The sequence below is a fragment of the Antechinus flavipes genome, chromosome 3, assembly GCF_016432865.1.
Source record: "Antechinus flavipes isolate AdamAnt ecotype Samford, QLD, Australia chromosome 3, AdamAnt_v2, whole genome shotgun sequence".
NCBI lineage: Eukaryota > Metazoa > Chordata > Mammalia > Dasyuromorphia > Dasyuridae > Antechinus > Antechinus flavipes.
The window spans coordinates 244,803,711-244,820,797 of record NC_067400.1 but is presented as its reverse complement, the minus strand read 5'-3'; the positions used below and the strand labels follow the sequence as shown (position 1 = coordinate 244,820,797).

At 32.9% G+C, this 17,087-nt stretch overlaps 1 protein-coding gene across 1 annotated transcript in view; it reads left to right on the top strand.

Moving 5' to 3' along the window:
* Positions 1 to 17,087, top strand: part of PKNOX1 (PBX/knotted 1 homeobox 1) — a 189,188-nt gene that overhangs the window by 65,193 nt on the left and 106,908 nt on the right. The window contains exon 3 of the mRNA XM_051984807.1: positions 9,502 to 9,611. Coding sequence (XP_051840767.1) covers positions 9,561 to 9,611 — 51 coding nt within the window. The 5' untranslated portion in view covers positions 9,502 to 9,560. The remainder of the gene's footprint in view (positions 1 to 9,501; positions 9,612 to 17,087) is intronic.

Below are 17,087 nucleotides of genomic sequence, written 5' to 3'. Positions count from 1 at the left end.
CCCGTGTTTTATTTCTCAAAATATATATAAAGATAATTTTCAGTGTTTATTTTTGTAAAATTTTGCATTCCAAAATTTTCTCCATTTCTTCTTGTCTCCAGATGATTTTTAAGCTCTTTTTGAGCTCTTCCAATCCATCACAAACCCAAATCTGGACTTGAGTCTACAGCGTTTTTCTTTGGGGTTTGCCCAGGTATTTTCACATTGTTTTTCCTTTCTGAATTTGTGTCTTGATTGTCCTTGTCACCATAATAACTTTTTATGGCCACATTCTTTTATTTTTATTTTTTTGTTATTTTTTGCTCATCCTTTTTGTTCTTTTTCTTTTCTTTTAAACTTGAATTTGGCTCCTCTGGTGGAAGAGGCAGTGTCTCAGGCTTCTTGTGTCAGAAGTTGCAGGCTCTGGCTATTTACCTGATACTATACTAATGTTTTCCTAGGTCCTATGTAGAACTCTTGTGTCTAGTAGGGGGGAGGGGGGAAGAAGGGGAGGAGGGTGACTGGTTGGAGGGGTCTGACAGCTTACCTGGTGCTGAGCTATGGTCCCAGTGCTGGTGTCAGATGTATACTGAAGCTAGTGAGGTGCTTCTGCATTTTCCTGGGGCCACACTGAAGCACCTAGCAATCTGGAGGCTGCCTATTTGTCTGGGGCTGTGCTAAAGCAGGTGAAGGCCTGGCTTTTGGAGATTACCTATATGCCTAGGGCTATGCTGAAGCACTTATAGAGCTGATGTCTGCCTGTTCTCTTGATTATTCTAGGGACACATGGAGGGTCCTAGTGTTGGTATTTGCCTGGCCTGCCACACTGGAACTCAGAATTTCCCACTGATTTGTCACGATGGAGCATGCTGCTGACTTGCTGGGACACTTCTTGTCTTGGATTGCATTCCCCTTTTACTGGAGTGAAACAGACCTTTTTTGCTGATCTTCTAAGTTTCTTGAGCTAAAAGATAGTTTCACCCCATTTTTTTGGTGGTTCTGCTTTTCCAGGATTTGTTTTGGGGCTCTCTTTTATGGTTGTTTGGAGATGGGTATGGAGAATTATGGTGATGTACTATTCCTACCATCTTGTTCCTATTAACTTTGGGATCAAATATAAATTCCTAAATCAAGTATTTAAAGTCCTTCATTGTCTTCTAGGTTTCTTATACATAACTCTCTTCAAGTACTCTATAGAACAGCCAGTTGACCACCTTATTGCTCCTCATGCGCAGTGACTCATTTCTTACTTCTTTGCCTTTGCTTGCAGTGAATTATTCTTATCCCTGGAATGCAATTCCTTCTCAGTTTTGGCCCTTTTTCCTTAATTTATTTCAAAATTCAGCCCAATTTCTACTTTCTACATGAACCTTTTCCTGATTTTTTCCCAACTGCTGGAGTTCTTCTCTCCTCCTCCCTAAAATTTACTTTTACCTTGCATGAATTTGGTACCTATTTATATATGTGTATGTGATCTTCAATGAGAGCTCATAAGTTCCTTGAGGTCAGGGACTGACATTTAGCTCTCAGGTTTCTTGTGAGGATAAAATGGGATAATATTTGTAAAACATTTTACAAAGCTTAAGGTTATATTAATGCTATTGCTGTGATTGTTAACAACAATAAAAAATTCATTTGGAGAAACAGAAATTGTAGAATATCAAGGGAAATCATGAAAGAAGTATGGCTAACGGGGAATAATCTTACAGACTTCAACACATATTATTAAATAATATTTATGAGTGGAACAGATTAGACAAGGGAAAATCAGAGCTAATGGAACTCAATAACCCAAAATTCAGTAAATCAGAAAACATAAGTTACTTAAGGAAAAAACTCTCTATTTGATTGCAAATTGTGGAAATTAGATTTAGACCAATATTTTATACAATATTTCATAAAAAATTCAAAATGAATATGTAATCTTTACATTAAAGGTAATGCAATAAAACATTAAACAGATCATAAATTTGTTATGGGTGTGGATAGGAAATAATACAAGGAGTTAGAAGCAATTATAAAAGAAATTATTTTGATTACCTGAAATTGAATAGCTTTTGCACAAACAAAATTAAACCATTTCAGATAAGAAGGGAAACAGTTGAATTGGGAAACTTCTTTATATCAGACCTCTGGATTTATGTTGGATTCAAGATATTTAGACAGCAAATGTATGAGCAAACTCATTCCAAAATGTTATCTAAACTGGTTATCTATCCAGTTATCTAACTGGTCATAAGAGATAAGAGTTGCAAACTGTTGCAAAGTAATTGCAGACTATTTACTATCAAATAGGCATCTTAATAATGCACTCAGTAGAGTGCTCAACCCGAAGTCAGGAAGACTGGTATTCAAATCTAGCTTCAGAAACTAGTTGTAGTTCAGTAGACTGAACAAGTCACTTATATCCGTTTGCCTTAGTTTCTTCATCTGTAAAATGAGCTGGAGAAGGAAATGACAAACCAATCCAGTATCTTTGCCAAGAAAACCCCAAATGGGATCATGAAGAGTAAGACATGACTGAAAACTCACTGAACAATAGTAAAAGCAGTCTTGTGGGAAAATGTGCCAAGTCACTGATAATAACAGAAGTACCAAGCAAAACAACTCTGAGGATTCGCCTCATGTAACAAATTGGCAAAGATGTAAGATGTATGTAGTTGATATTGAAGAGGTTTGGGAAAATAGACACACTACTATATTGTTGGGGGAAAATGTTTTCTTCATTTTTTTGGTACCTTTTTTATTGACTTATTTAATCATTTCTGCTTACGATCATGAAAATTAAGTTTATATTTTCCTCCATTTGTGCCTCTGTTATTGCTATTTTAAATATAATTTAAAATTTTTTCTCTAACTTTTATTATTACTTTGTCCTTATGATTAACTTTACTTAGATGACTTTTAATACAACCTATAGATTCTTACTTTCTCCCAATATCTAATCCCAGTTGGGTCACTTGTTTTTTTCTTTCTTTTTTCTTTTGTTTTTAACTTTAAAAAAATTTTTTAATGTACATTTTTTAAATGTATATTTCTCTATGAACTGTGTTGGGAGAGAAAAATTAGAACAAAAGGGAAAAATCATAAGAGAAAAAAATAGAAGTGGAGAAAGGTGTCTTTTTTTATAGTTCTCTCTCTGGATGCAGATGACATTTTCCAAAGTTTATTGGGATTTCCTTGGATCATTGAACCGCTAAAAAGAATCAAGTTTTTTATAGTTGATCATTACATATTCTTGCTGTTCTTGTGTACTGTATTTGTGGTTCTGTTTCTTTCACTCAGCATCAGTTTATGTAAATCTTTCCAAGCCTTTCTAAAATTAGCTTGTTCATCATTTTTTATAGAAAAATAATATTCCATTACTTTCATCTACCATAACTTATTCAGCCATTCTCCAACTGATGGTCATCAATTATTTTCTTAAATTTCATTTTCCTCTTTTTATGTAGTTGTTTTCCTTTTTTTTTTTTAAACTTTTCCTCCTTTTAGTTAAGCAAATAATTCATTCTTCCTTTCATACCTTTCAACTTTTTTTTTTTTAATGATTTATGCTTTATTTCCTAAGAAGACTTCCTTTTTTGGCATTTATTTATTTGTTTTACTATTAATTCTCTTCTTCTATCCTGAAATTTTATTCTTTGATTTTTGGTTTATTATTTCCTTCATCTTTTTTTGCAGTCCTCATGGAGCTAAAATTTCTTAAGGCAATGGGTGTTGTAATATGGGAGCCACCTGCCAGTGGCTGTTGAAGGTCTAAGTCAGACCTGTAGAATGGATCTCTTCATATGAGAGGATGATGATGATGATATAAGGAAACTGAGGGGCAGTTGCATTCTCTGATCTCTCTGACTCAGAGTCCATTGCATTGTCTGACCTCTCTCCTCATCCCTCTGCCTCCACTTTATTTCATTCCCAGTCCGAAACATCTGTGTCAGTAAAGGCTGCCTTGCAACTCCTTCAGATGTTATGATCCACAGCTGTGGAGGCTCTCAGAGAAATGACCTGCCCCTTCACTTGGCATGGTCCTTAACAAATGAGCTTGAGTTTCCACTTGAATTCTTTGTTAGAATACAAGTTTCTTAGAACTCAGATCCTCCTGATTTCAGGGCTGGTGCTCTATCCACTTCACCACCTAGCTGCCCCTTACTCTCTCATTCTTGGGGCCTATTTTTTTTTTTTTTAATTCAGAAGTTCTTAGTACATTTACTATATTTTACACTGTATAATGGTGATTAGATTTTGTTTTTTGGGTTTTTTTGTTTTGTTTTGAGTAGTCATATTCTTCTGGGAAGCTTACTATCCTTAAGTTGTTTCATAAATCCTGTTTTTGAGGTCAGTAGCTTGGCTTTTTTCTTCTGTTTCCTCATCTTTATTTTTTTTACTTTAATTTTATTTTCATCAGATTCTTTTCTTTTAATTTCTAGCTATTCTACCCATTGAGAAAATTAAAAACTAAAATCCCTTATAAATGTAAATAGTTAAGCAAAATAAATTGTTTCATTAGCATTTCTGCCAAACAAAAAAAAAACTTCATTGTACACTCTGAGGTAAGTACCTCTTTTTTTGGAGGTGGATAGAATGTTTCATAATGAATCTTTTGGAATTGTGTTCAGAATTCCTAAGTCTTTCATAGTTGTCTCTCATTATTTGTTATTGTTGTATACATTGTTCTCCAGCTTCTACATACTTAATTTTGCTTTCATTTATACAAGTTTTCCTAGGTTTCCTTGAAGCCATTCCCACCATTAGTTCTTACACCCTAGTATCATTCCATCACATTCATATACCACTAATATTGTTATTTGTTAAGCTGTTTTCCAATTTAGGAACACTTTCTCAGTTTCTGGTTCTTTGCCAAAATGAAAAGAGATGCTATACATATTTTTATACGTATGGGTCTTTCATCTCTTTGGGCTGGGATATAGACTAATAGCAGTATGGCTGAGTCAAAGGGTATTCACTGTGTAATAACTTTAGGGGTATAATTCTCATTTTCTTTCTGGAATGACTGGATCAGGTCACAGTTTTAAGAATTGTGTATTAATTTCTTGTTTTCTTTTTTTCTTTTTTTTTTTTTTTTGGTCACCTTAGACAATCTGATAAATGTGAGGTAGAACCTCAGAGTTATTTTAATTGGCATTTCTCTAATCATTAAATGTTTTTAGAGCATTTTTTAAAAAAATGTGGCTAAGAATAATTTGGTTTTCTTCCTCTGAAAATTCCCTATTCATCTCCACTGACCATTTTTCGAGTTGGGGAATGACTTTTATTCTCATAATTTAAATTAGTTCCCTATATGTCTTAAAAATGAGAACTTTATCAGAAAAATTGCTGCAAAGAAATGAAGATAACATTTTATTTTCTGTTCTTTTTTTGCAAAAATTTCACACCATGGATTTGATTTTCTTGTTGTTGTTGAGTTCTAACCTTTGTTCCTTCCAAATTTCTTATCATTTTCATTTCTCTTTTGTGTTGTTTTCTTTGTTTCTTCTTGCTATCCTCCAAGCAATAAGATTCCAGAGGATTGTGTGTTTCATCAGTTAATGTTCTTCTGTCTTAGAACATTTTTAAAGAGAGCTTTTAGACTTAATGCTTCCTTTTAGTTTTAGGATCCTTTCTATTGATTTATTTGAGCCTTGGGTTTTATTGAGTTTTCTTCTTTTTGAAATCTTTGATGTTTCAGCTTTTTTTTTTTTCTATATATCTATTTCACTTGCTTTTTGATGCTTCCTCCTTTGCTGTTGATTGTACACCTGACTTTAGACTGCAACATTGCCTCAGCTTTCTCAGCTGATGTCAGGTTTCACTGGCCTTGGTCACTTGGTTAACAAGTATTTATTAAACCAGGTATTTTGGGTACTAGGAAATGTATTTTCTGTTGCATTCTGCATTAAAGTAAGATTCAGATATTGTCATTGATATTGGCATCAAAGTTGCATCAGTATTAATACTTATGGACGTGATATTGTACCTTATGTTCCTGATATTGAATTATAGGAACATAGATATAAAACTAAAAGGAATCTTAGGCTGACGGTATCTGTGTCTTCTGCTACAGACCCTTATCTTCTCACTCCTGAACAGCAGCAATAGTTACTGGTTGGTCTGTCTGCCACAAGTCTTCCCATTCCAGTCTGTCCTTCATTGGGCTGCAAAAGTTATTTTTCTAAACTGCAGGTCCAATTATGTCAAGCCCCACTCAGTAGACTGTTATTGTCTCCTTGTTATCTTCAGGCTCAAATATGAAATCTATGCTGTGCAAAGTCCTTCACAACCTAATATTTCCCCTACTTTTCCAGCCTTCTGACATCTTCTCCTACCTCTCCTTTCCCCTCCTACTCTTCCATCCAACGTGGCCTTTTTGCTCTTCTTTGCTCAAAATATTCTATTTCATAGCTCTGGCATTTTCATAGGTTGTCTCCCATGCCTGAAATCATCTCTCTCCTCATCTTTGCCTCCTCTTTCCCTTTCAAGTCTACAAGAACCCTTTTCCAGTTTCTCTTACTTATGATATCTTTCATCTATTAGTTATTTTTAGTTTCAGAGCCATCTCCAGTTGTCCTAAGAAAGTGAGACTAGTGACAGCTTTGTTTTGGTGAGGCTTTGCACCGCCCTCCCTCACTTAAATCCAATTCACTTGCGTTTCATAGCATTATCTCCCTGATGTCATTGTCCTGTTCAAGAATGAAGGACAAACAATAAGATTCCAATTTATTTTGTACTTGGCTTGATTTTTCATAGTTGTTTGCAAATTATCTCTCTCATTATATCATGAGCTCCTTAACAGCAGACACTGTTTTTTGTCTTTCTTTGTATCCCCAGTCCTTAGCATAGTGCCAGGGACATGGTAATTGTTTAATAAATGCTTATTATTGACTGCTATAGACCATCTTTTTCTTTAATAGGAAATTTAAGTCCTAGAGAGCAAGATAAAATAGATCAAGAAGCATTTGTTAAGCACTCTGTGTCTCAGGCACTGTGTTAAGACCAAAATGCAAACGAAGAAAGGCAAAGATAGTCCATGTCCCAAGAAAGCTCTTTTTTTAAAAAATTAAAACTTTTTTATTTTCAAAACATGGACGGATAATTTTTCAACATTGACCCTTGCATAACTTTGTGTTCCAAATTTTCCCCTTCTCATCTCCTCCCCAGATGACAAGCAACCCAATGTGTGTTATACATGTTAAAATATGTTAAATCCAACATATGTAAATATATTTACACAATTATCTTGCATAAGAAAAATCAAATCATAAAGGAAGAAAAATTAGTAAGAAAAAATGCAAACAACCAACCACAAATGCAAACACAACCACAAAAAGAGTGAGAATGTTGTGTTGTGAAAGAAACTTCATTTAAACAACTAGCTATATACACAAAGAAGGTGAAAGGTAATCTAAGAATAGAGAACTGGAATTTGAAGAGGAAACGCTTTTTGCAGAAAATAGGATTTGATCTGAGTCCTGAGAAAAGAAGTCAGGAATATTGGATGTTGAGCTTAGGAGAAAGAACATTCCAGGCATGAGGAACAACTCCAGTGCAAAGATTCAAAGATGAAAATTGGGAGTACCACATCCAAGGAGTCTCAGATTGTGTAGACCAGTGGTCCTCAAACTTTTGTTCTCAATATCTTTATCCTGTTAAAAATGATTGAGGATCTGTCCAAAGAGTTTTTATTTTATGTGGGTTATAGATATTGATCACATTAAAAATAAAAAACAATTATGAATTTGTAGACTCTCTGAAAGGATTTCAGAGATTCCTCAGGATGCTCTGGACCAGATTTTGAGAACCACTGGTGTAGACAGTAGAGTTCCTGGAGAAGTAAAGTGAAACAAATCTGGAAATGTCAGAAGGGTCAGATTTTAATTGCTAGACAGAGAATTTATATTTAATCCTGAAGAATGAGTGGGGTGTTATTTATGTAAACTGACCAGCAGGCTATTGAAGTAGTCCAAGGGAAGAGCAATGAGTGCCTGAACTAGAACAGTGGCTATGTGAATGGCAAGGAGACAGATACCAGAGATGGTGTGGTGGGAGAAATGACAAGATGTGACAATGGATTGGATATGAGTGGTGAGAGAGGGTTGGGAGTTGAGCATGCTTCTTGATTTAGGCCTATGAACCAGGTACATGCAAGTACTTTTGACAGTAATAGATGAATTAAGAAAGGACAATCTGGGGAAGACAGTTTTATTTGGAAATGTGTTTGAAATGCCCATGGAATATCTAACTTACAACACTCAGAAGGCAGCTGGTGATGGGGTCACTAGTTAAGTAAGAATAGGATTTATCTGGGAATCATCTGTATAAAAATGACCAATGAAATCATGGAAACTAATGAGATAATTAAGTTGGCCCCTGCTCTGAACAGCCTTTGGGGACTTAAAACTAACTCCAAGCCCCTTTTCTTCAGATTCAGTGTGGCCTCCAATGTTGGCTCTCCTTTGCCCCATTTCATCACTTGGCTTTCATCATTTCATCCTCTTTCTGGGGAAAATTGGCATTTGCCTCTTTGTCATGATTGGGAGGAGGCCACAGAGGACTATGCCAGGCAGAAGGCAGCGTGTTCCATTACCACCCTCCCTTATGGGTGGGCAGACTCAGCATTTGCCTTTTGTTGTGGGTTATGAGTTTGCATGTGATGGTGAAGCCTGTGCAAGAGAAGACAACCCAATGTAGGCAAATCATAGAAGCCTGCAGGTAAGTTTGTCTTGGTTGAAATTTCCCTCCTGGGACTACGTATGCTGAGTGATGCTGAGCACTTTTAGGATTAACATTTCTTCTTTGTTCATTTACAAGAATTTTGCCTTCTTGGGGTTCTCTTTGTCCAATAATTGCTTCACCAAATGTATAATTTCTTTTAGGTTGAGTTTTGAGAATTAGTGGGGTCTAGGAAAAGTATCTAGTCTACCATCTTGTTCACTTGATCATTAGCCAAACTCTTCATCCTTACTTATGTACTGAGGGATTTATAAATTTTTGATAATGAAAAATAAAATGAAGAAGACACAAAAATATAAAATTGATAAATGTGTATAAACTTAGTAGATAAATGGAAGTATGCAAAATACCTAGTTGATGTACAAGATTTAGTTAGAGGTTTGGAGACATTTTGAGTAAAAAGTTACATATTAATGGTTAATTGATAGTAAGATGTTTTTTCAAGTGCTTTCTATTTTTCTGCCAAAGGTGGCAGAATTTCCCACAGGAATTAAACATTTTAATAGCCTCTTTGAGTTCAACAATTAAACTATTCATAGTACTTTGCAGTAACATCAGCCTCCCTATAAATACAACAAAACAATACAGATATAGAACTCTGATTCTATAGAAAGTTATTCTATAAATAAGTTGCAAGTCATTGGCTTTAAGAATGTTATTAAAGCTGTTCTCCTAAATTTCTACCGACAAATAAAGTACATTAGTTTTTAAATTGTGTGGCATCTGGGTGGGGATTAGGGAAGGATTTCTAAAATCACCATTAACTAATATCTTTGTGCTTTTTTTTTTTTCCAGAATACAATTGCTTTTGATTTAAGATGATTTGATGCCTTGTAATAAAAGCTTCATTAACCATGATGGCTACACAGACATTAAATATAGACAGCTATCAAGATGGTCAACAAGTGAGAGCTTTGTAATTTTCCTAAAATGCTTTTATCTGTTTTATTCATAGATGTATATAGTGTTAATTATTACATCAGTTTATGTGATTGTTACTAATTTATTTTTATTCATAAAAACTTAATTTTTAAGTGAATATAAAACATAAATACTTCCAAAATTGTTAGCAACTAGATATTAATTGTAACTTAGAAATGTACATCTTAACTAAATATCTGATTGATATCAATCTGAATAGTTCAATTGGTTTTTAAAAAATTAACTGTAAATGTGAGATATTTGAAGATTAAGTCTTTGTTATGTCAGACATTTTACTAATTGGAGTGTGACACTTTGACTTAAAAAAAATAGGAAAATATTTTCACATTAAAAAAACATATAGAAAACAACATTTAGTTTATTCATCTTTATGTATCTTGATTTTAATCCCTTCAAGGGCAGGAGAGATCTTTTGGGGCCATAGAATTTAATTATTTATTGCTGTAATTTGGAATAGGGTAAGATATATTTTGTCATTCATGTTGACATCAATGTACTATCAGTGTTAATGCATATGGTTCTGACATTATGTCAAGTGCTTGACATTGAGTTTTAGGATTATAGTTATAAAACTAGAAGGGAACTTCAGCTGGCATAAGCTAACTTTTCATTTTTGGAAAGATTTAAATTCTATAAATAGAGATGAAGTGAGTCAATAAGCATTTATTAAGTATTTATTATGTCCCAAGCACTATGTTAAGATCAAAGTTCAAAACAAAGTTTCAAATTAAGACTAAAACAATATATGTCTTAAAGGAACTCATTTTGATGGGTAAGACATCATTTAAACAACTAGATGTAAATAAAACATATACAGAGAAGATGGAATATAATTTGAGAATAGAAAGTACTAGGAGTTGGGAGTTGGCAAGAAAAAAAACTTGCAGAAGATAGGACTTGAACTGAACCTTGAGGAAAGAAGTCAAGTAAATTTGGATATGGAGACAGCATTCCAGACATGGGGGGATGGTTTCAGTATAAAGAAAGGTCCAGAGATAGAAGTTGGACTGCCATGTGCAAAGAGCATTAAATAATGTAACTGGATTGTAGACTTCCTGGAAAGAGAGTAAAGTGAAAAAAATCTAGAAATGTTAGAAGTGCCAGATGATGAACAACTATAAAAGCTGAACAGAGGAATTTATATTTAATCTTTCCACTAAAGCTTATTGAGTGGGATGTTATATAGAAAACCATTTTGGTAGCTGAAGGGAGCATGAGTTGTAGTAGGAGAGACTTGATACAAGGCAGAGAGACTGATCAGAGGGCCATTGTAATAGTACTTATTGTAATAAGTAATAATTACTTATTGTAAGAAGTAATGAGGGGCCTGCCCTAGAGCAGTGTCTATGTGAATAGCAAGGAGACAGATGCAAGAGATGATGTGAAGGTAGAAATGACAAGATTTGGCAATGGATTGGCTATATGGAGGATAAGAGTAAGAAATTGAGGGTATTCAAATCACAGTTGGTGATGGAGACTTGAAGCTGATGAGAGACACAAGGCATGAATATATAAATCTGAGAATAATCTCCATGGAAAAAATGATCCTTTGGAAGTTAATGAGATCAATTTGTAGAAAGAATAAAGCAAAAAAGAGAAAGATTGCCTAAGACATAGTCTTTGGTCATATCTAATATTAGTAGACATGACAGAGGAAGAGACTGAAAGAGTAGACAGGAAAAGAATTATAAAAATCAGTACCATTAAAACCTTGAAATGACTTGCCCAATGTCACATGTCCCAATTTGAATTGAGGCTTCTGACCGATAATCCAGTCCTTTTTCCAATGTCAATAGTGTTACACTACCATTGGAATCAGACATGTTTTGAAGTGAGCAAGAGTCTTTTAATCTTTATATTTATCTTAAACTTATTAGAGAAAGTTATTTTTGTCCTTTATATTACTGCTAATTTCTGGTTAAAAGACACTTTCTATATATTCTCAGTTGATCCTCACAAAAATGTTTCAGGCAAGTGAGATATTTCTTCCATGAATTAACAGTCTTAGAGAAGTCAAGTGACTAATCAAAAGTCTTATAGTTAGTGAAGGATTGGTAGTAAGGACAAAATCTTCTAACTCCAGATCCATTGTTTTTCTACAGTTGATTAGAATTGGGAAAGAAGGGGCTCTCAGTAGTTTTTTCTTTCTTTGTATTTTTGGTTTGTACTACTTTTAAAGCTGTTGTGTTACTGTGGTACATGAGTTTGATCTACCTTGTACAGCTGTCTGAAGTTAAAACCATATCAAATTCTTGCAGATGTAAATCTCTTTTCTATTTGCTCACTAATTCCTTTTGATAGTGTCGTCAAATACACATGTGGTAATAGGTTTTTTCTCCCAATAACATAGGGTTTGAAAGTGAGTAGCTATTAAATGGACTTACTTTTCATACAAGAGTGAATTTGTACTAGTATTTTGATTCCAAATTTGGAATAATGTTCATTTAGGGAAATTATTTTAATAGAAAATTTAATTACTTGTGAGACTTGTTAAATTGCTAACAACCATGTAGCATGCTGGGCTATAGATAAACAGCAATATGTGATTTTCCCCCCCAGTAATGGTAAGAATCTCTTTTTAGTCAACCATCCACAATCTTTTATTTAGTTAATTTTTTTGGTATAATGGCATTCCATAAAATTTGACTGACAAGAATTAGGGGTGTAATCTGAAGCCATGGATGAACATAAATAATCTGGTTTTTAAAAAAAAATAGTATTTTCTTTTTTCCTATTTCATATAAAGATGATTCTTTTACATTGTTTATATAAAATTTTGAGTTCCAATTTTTCTCCCTTCTTCCCTAAGATGATAGGCAATTTGATATATGTATATATATGTGTGTGTGTGTGTGTGTGTGTGTGTGTGCAATTGTGTAAGACCTATTTCCATATTAATCACATGGTGAAAGAAGAAACAGTATGCACAAAAAAATGTATAGTTTACAAAAAGAAAACAAAACATGAAAAAATAAAGTAAGTGAAAATAGTATGTTTCAATCTGCATTAGACTCCACCAATTCTTTTTCTGGATCTAGTTTCCATTATGAATCTTTTGGAATCGTCTTGGAATATTGTATTGTTGAGAAAGAGCTAAGTGGGTCATTGCTGATCATTGCACAGTGTTGCTGTTATTGTTCTGTACTGTTACAATGTTCTGATTCTGCTCATTTTGCTCTATATCTGTTATAAGTCTTTGGAGTTTTTTTTTTATCTGACTGCTGTTCATTTCTTATAACACAAGAGTTTTCCATTACACATTCATATATCACAATTTGTTCAGCCGTTCCCCAACTGATGGGCATCCCTTCAATTTCCACCACAAAAAAACTGCTATAAATGTTTCTGTACATGTAGTTCATTTTCCTTTTTCAATGATCTCTTTGGGATACAGATCTAATAGTGTGATATTGCTGGATCAAAGGGTTAAATAGCCTATTAAAGTCAAACTTTTAACTTAGCATATCATTAGCATGTCACTTTTTGCTAATTAAAAGTGAAGGTATACTGAATGACTTTTTAGAATTGAGTGTCTTTAGTAGAGAAAAATGAAGGGTACTTTAAAAATACTAATGTTTTTTTGTGGGGCTGAGAATGAGTTAAAATAGCAGATTTGGGGAATAAAGATCTTGAGCTCCCTTTCTTACAGTATGTCCCACATAGCTGAGGATGGACTCTCTCATGAATTAGCTATGGATGAAAAAAATACTTGCAAAAAAGGAGAATTTGAAGGATGTCATCAGTGTGGATCACAAGTCCTTCAATCCTCATTATTTGCTTTTACATATACATGTTTCATACATACATACATACAGGATTTACACAAAACCCTAGAAGTCCACTAGATCTTGTAAAAGATTATGGCATGAGATTTTGACTGACCATTTTTTTGTTGTTGTTGTTTCTTCATTCTTTGTTTCTATTTCTATCATTATACACAATATATTTTTGTCACACACGGACACATCCACACACGTAAAAAATCTCAAAAATTAACAAGTGGGGTAGGAGTTTCAAATAGAATCTAAATGCAGAATAACAAATTTTTGGTTTAAAACAAAGGTGAAATCTCTCAGTTCATCTTTCCCTTCAATTTCTGGAAATGACTAATAGTTATATAGTGCAGTAAGATTTGCAAGGCAGTTTACATAATTTATCTTAAATAGCTTCCAGAGAGAAAATATATTGTTTTTTCATAGTTAAAAAAAATTTTTTTTTAATCACAGAAAATTAATAGGGCCCTGACCATCTAAACTGTAGAAATTTGCTCAGGTTGTGGTAGTATTGTGCTTTGACATCACTTTTTGCTGTGGAATTAGCAAACCTAAATTGCTTTCTGGTCTCTTTACTAAAGTTATAATACTTTGGACAAATCACTTAAAATTTCATGGCCTTCATTGGTAAAGTAATGTTAAAGTTTCTAATCAAAATATTATGATGTAGAATACAGCAACATTTTCAGGGTTTTTGTTTGTTTTTTGTTTTTCTAAAAAGATGATGGCTACTTTTTTTTAATGGTCAAAAGATTTTCTTTTAAGGAATTGGCTTTCATTTACTCAACAAAGATTAAGATTCTCCCATGTACCAGACACTGTGTTAGATGTTAGATAAGTAGAGGAATTTAAAAAAACAAACAAACAAACTTTTGATTTCATGGAATTTATTGAGTTAGATGTTGGAGAAGTAGAGAAATTAAAAAAAAACTTTTGATTTCATGGAATTTTTTGTCTTTTAATGGGGGAGGGAGGGAGGGAACAACACAAGACAACAGATAAGTAAGTTCCAATGGGTCGTGTTCTATGTTTGTCTATTTCTTCCTGGCTTGCCTCATTTTTGAATGTAACACATTATAGACATCTTAAATCAGGTCACTTTAAGGAAAGATCTAAAGTATAACTTGTCACTGAATAAGTCTGTTTACATAATTAGTGAGAACTATTAAAAAAAATCAAAGTAAAGTAAAAGAATAGTTATATAATGGAATGGGGAAAATTGGAATATTAGAATATAAAAATGAAAAGCTTTCATTGTGTTTTTAGTTAACACCTTTCATCCTTACTATCTCCAATTGTAAATATATTTCTACATGTTTTTGATCTTAATACTGTACACAGGCATTATGAAGATCATTCTTAAAAGTTTTCTAAATATTCCATTCAGAAGTTGCATTATTATTTAAAATATAGCATTATAGTAATGAAATAATTTTTTTCTTAAACTAAAAAACTTCTACTGAGTAATTTTACTTTATAAAATTTATAAGAGCCAAAAATGAATTCAGAATAATTTTTATTGATATTATTTTTCCTTATTAAACTAATAAATGATTTCCTAATATTACTATGATTATAACATATGCTTGTGTAAAGCATCTGCTTTTTATATTTTCTCATTTATCATAAATATTGTCAGTTTGAAATTTTCATTCTAGATTTCCAAAATATTTCATAAATAAATACTCCAAAACATATATAAAATAGAACAAGAAAAAAGTACATCAAAAGTACATCTTTTTCTCTATGGATACTTTCTTTTTTAAAAAAATGTACTTAATTCAGTGTGATATTTTCAAAGTTGACCATTTAGTTTTCTTCTGAAATTCTGTTCTTTCCAATGCATTTAAAAAAATTGCTTCAGTTGCCTTCTTTATTCTTTTTTGCATGATAGTAGTTTCTCTAGTTTTCCTGTGTACCTCCAACTATTGTCTCATGAAAAAAAAATTCAGTATTTATAAAAATTAGCATAACAAAGAAAAATTCATTCAAATATTTGATGTATCAAAAACCATATGTCTTAGTATACACCTTGTATTATTCATCTCTCTGTCTGGAGATAGATAATATGATTCACTACTAGTACTGTGGAACCATGGCTGGTCATTTCTTATCAGAGTTCTTAAATCTTTCAAAGTTGTTTGTTTTTCTTTATAGTACTGTTAGTATATAAGTTGTTTTAAATTTTATTCTGCATCAATTCATATGTTTTTCCAGGTAATCTGGAACATAGATTTTTTTTAACAATAATGCAATCATATTCCATTATTATTTGTATACTATAAAATATCCAGCCCTTTTCTAATTCATGGGTGTTCCCTTTGTATTCACTTATTTGCCACAATTAACATTTTTGTGTATAGGGGTTCTTATCTTTGATCTTTCTGGGGAGTAGGCCTATAGGTATTACATAATATGTACAATTTAGTGACTTTGGAATTCATTCCAAATTCCTTTCCAAAATGACTGGACCAATTCACTTTTGTATCAACTGGGTAACAATGCCTATCTTCATATAGTTCTTCCAAAACGTGTCATTTTTTTATTCTTAGAGTTGGACTTACTTCTTCTTTTAAAATGATCAATGATTTGAAACTTTTTCTAATATGGCTAATAACACCTTGGATCGCTAAGAAAATTGATAATATCCTTTCACTATTTATCTGTTAGTGAATGGCTATCATTCATATATGAATTATTAATATATAGATCTTGGATATCAGACCTTTATCAGAAAACTTGCTAAAAAGGCTTTTCCTCTTAACTTTTACTTCTAATTTTAACCATATCTATTTGTGCAAAAACTTTTCAATTTTAAGTAAGACATTTGCCATTTTATCATCTATGTTCATCTCTCTTCTTTTGTTTGATCTTGTTTGGTCACAAACCTTTTCTGCTCCATAAAAGTAATTCAAAAAACATTTCTTCCTTCTCTAATTTGTATTCACATTTTTTTATATCTGAGCCATAGGTTCATTTAGCACTTATTGTAGTTTCTGTACCTTGATACATTGGATTAAATCTAACTTGTATCCAGCGCTTTTCCAGTTTTCCCAACAGTTTTTGTAGAATAAGGAATCATTACTCCAGTAATCAGGGTATTTGGTTTATTGCATAATTATATTAATATGTTTATTTACTTCTCTATCTTTTAGCTATTTGTTTATCTGTCAAATAATTGATTCATTGTCCTATTGTGTAACCAATACTGAATAATTTTAGTGAGACTGCTTTAAAGAATAGTTAAATCAATGGATAAAATAGTAAGATTAGTAGATTAAAAAATATGGAAATAAATGCGGTGTTTCATACCCATGCTGTGTTCATATCCAAACCTGGATAAGAAACTTGTAAGACTAGGATAGCATTGATCGGAGTTTGTCCAGGATCTGACCACTTTGGGAGCTTTGAGAGCTTTCAGGGCAGACTTCTAATTCACCTAGACCAACAAGATGGATGATGGGATATTTTCTTCAAGAGCTTATTAGCTCTCAGACCTTGTCCAAATAGGAAGTATTTGCAAGAGATAAAGCACTTTCAACCTGCTCTACAATCTAGATACCCCAAACCCAGAAACAATGTAAAAATTTGATGAACGAACATAAGAGAAAATAAAAGCCTAATAATGCTCATTCAGAACCTTCTACACCACCATCCTTCTGACCC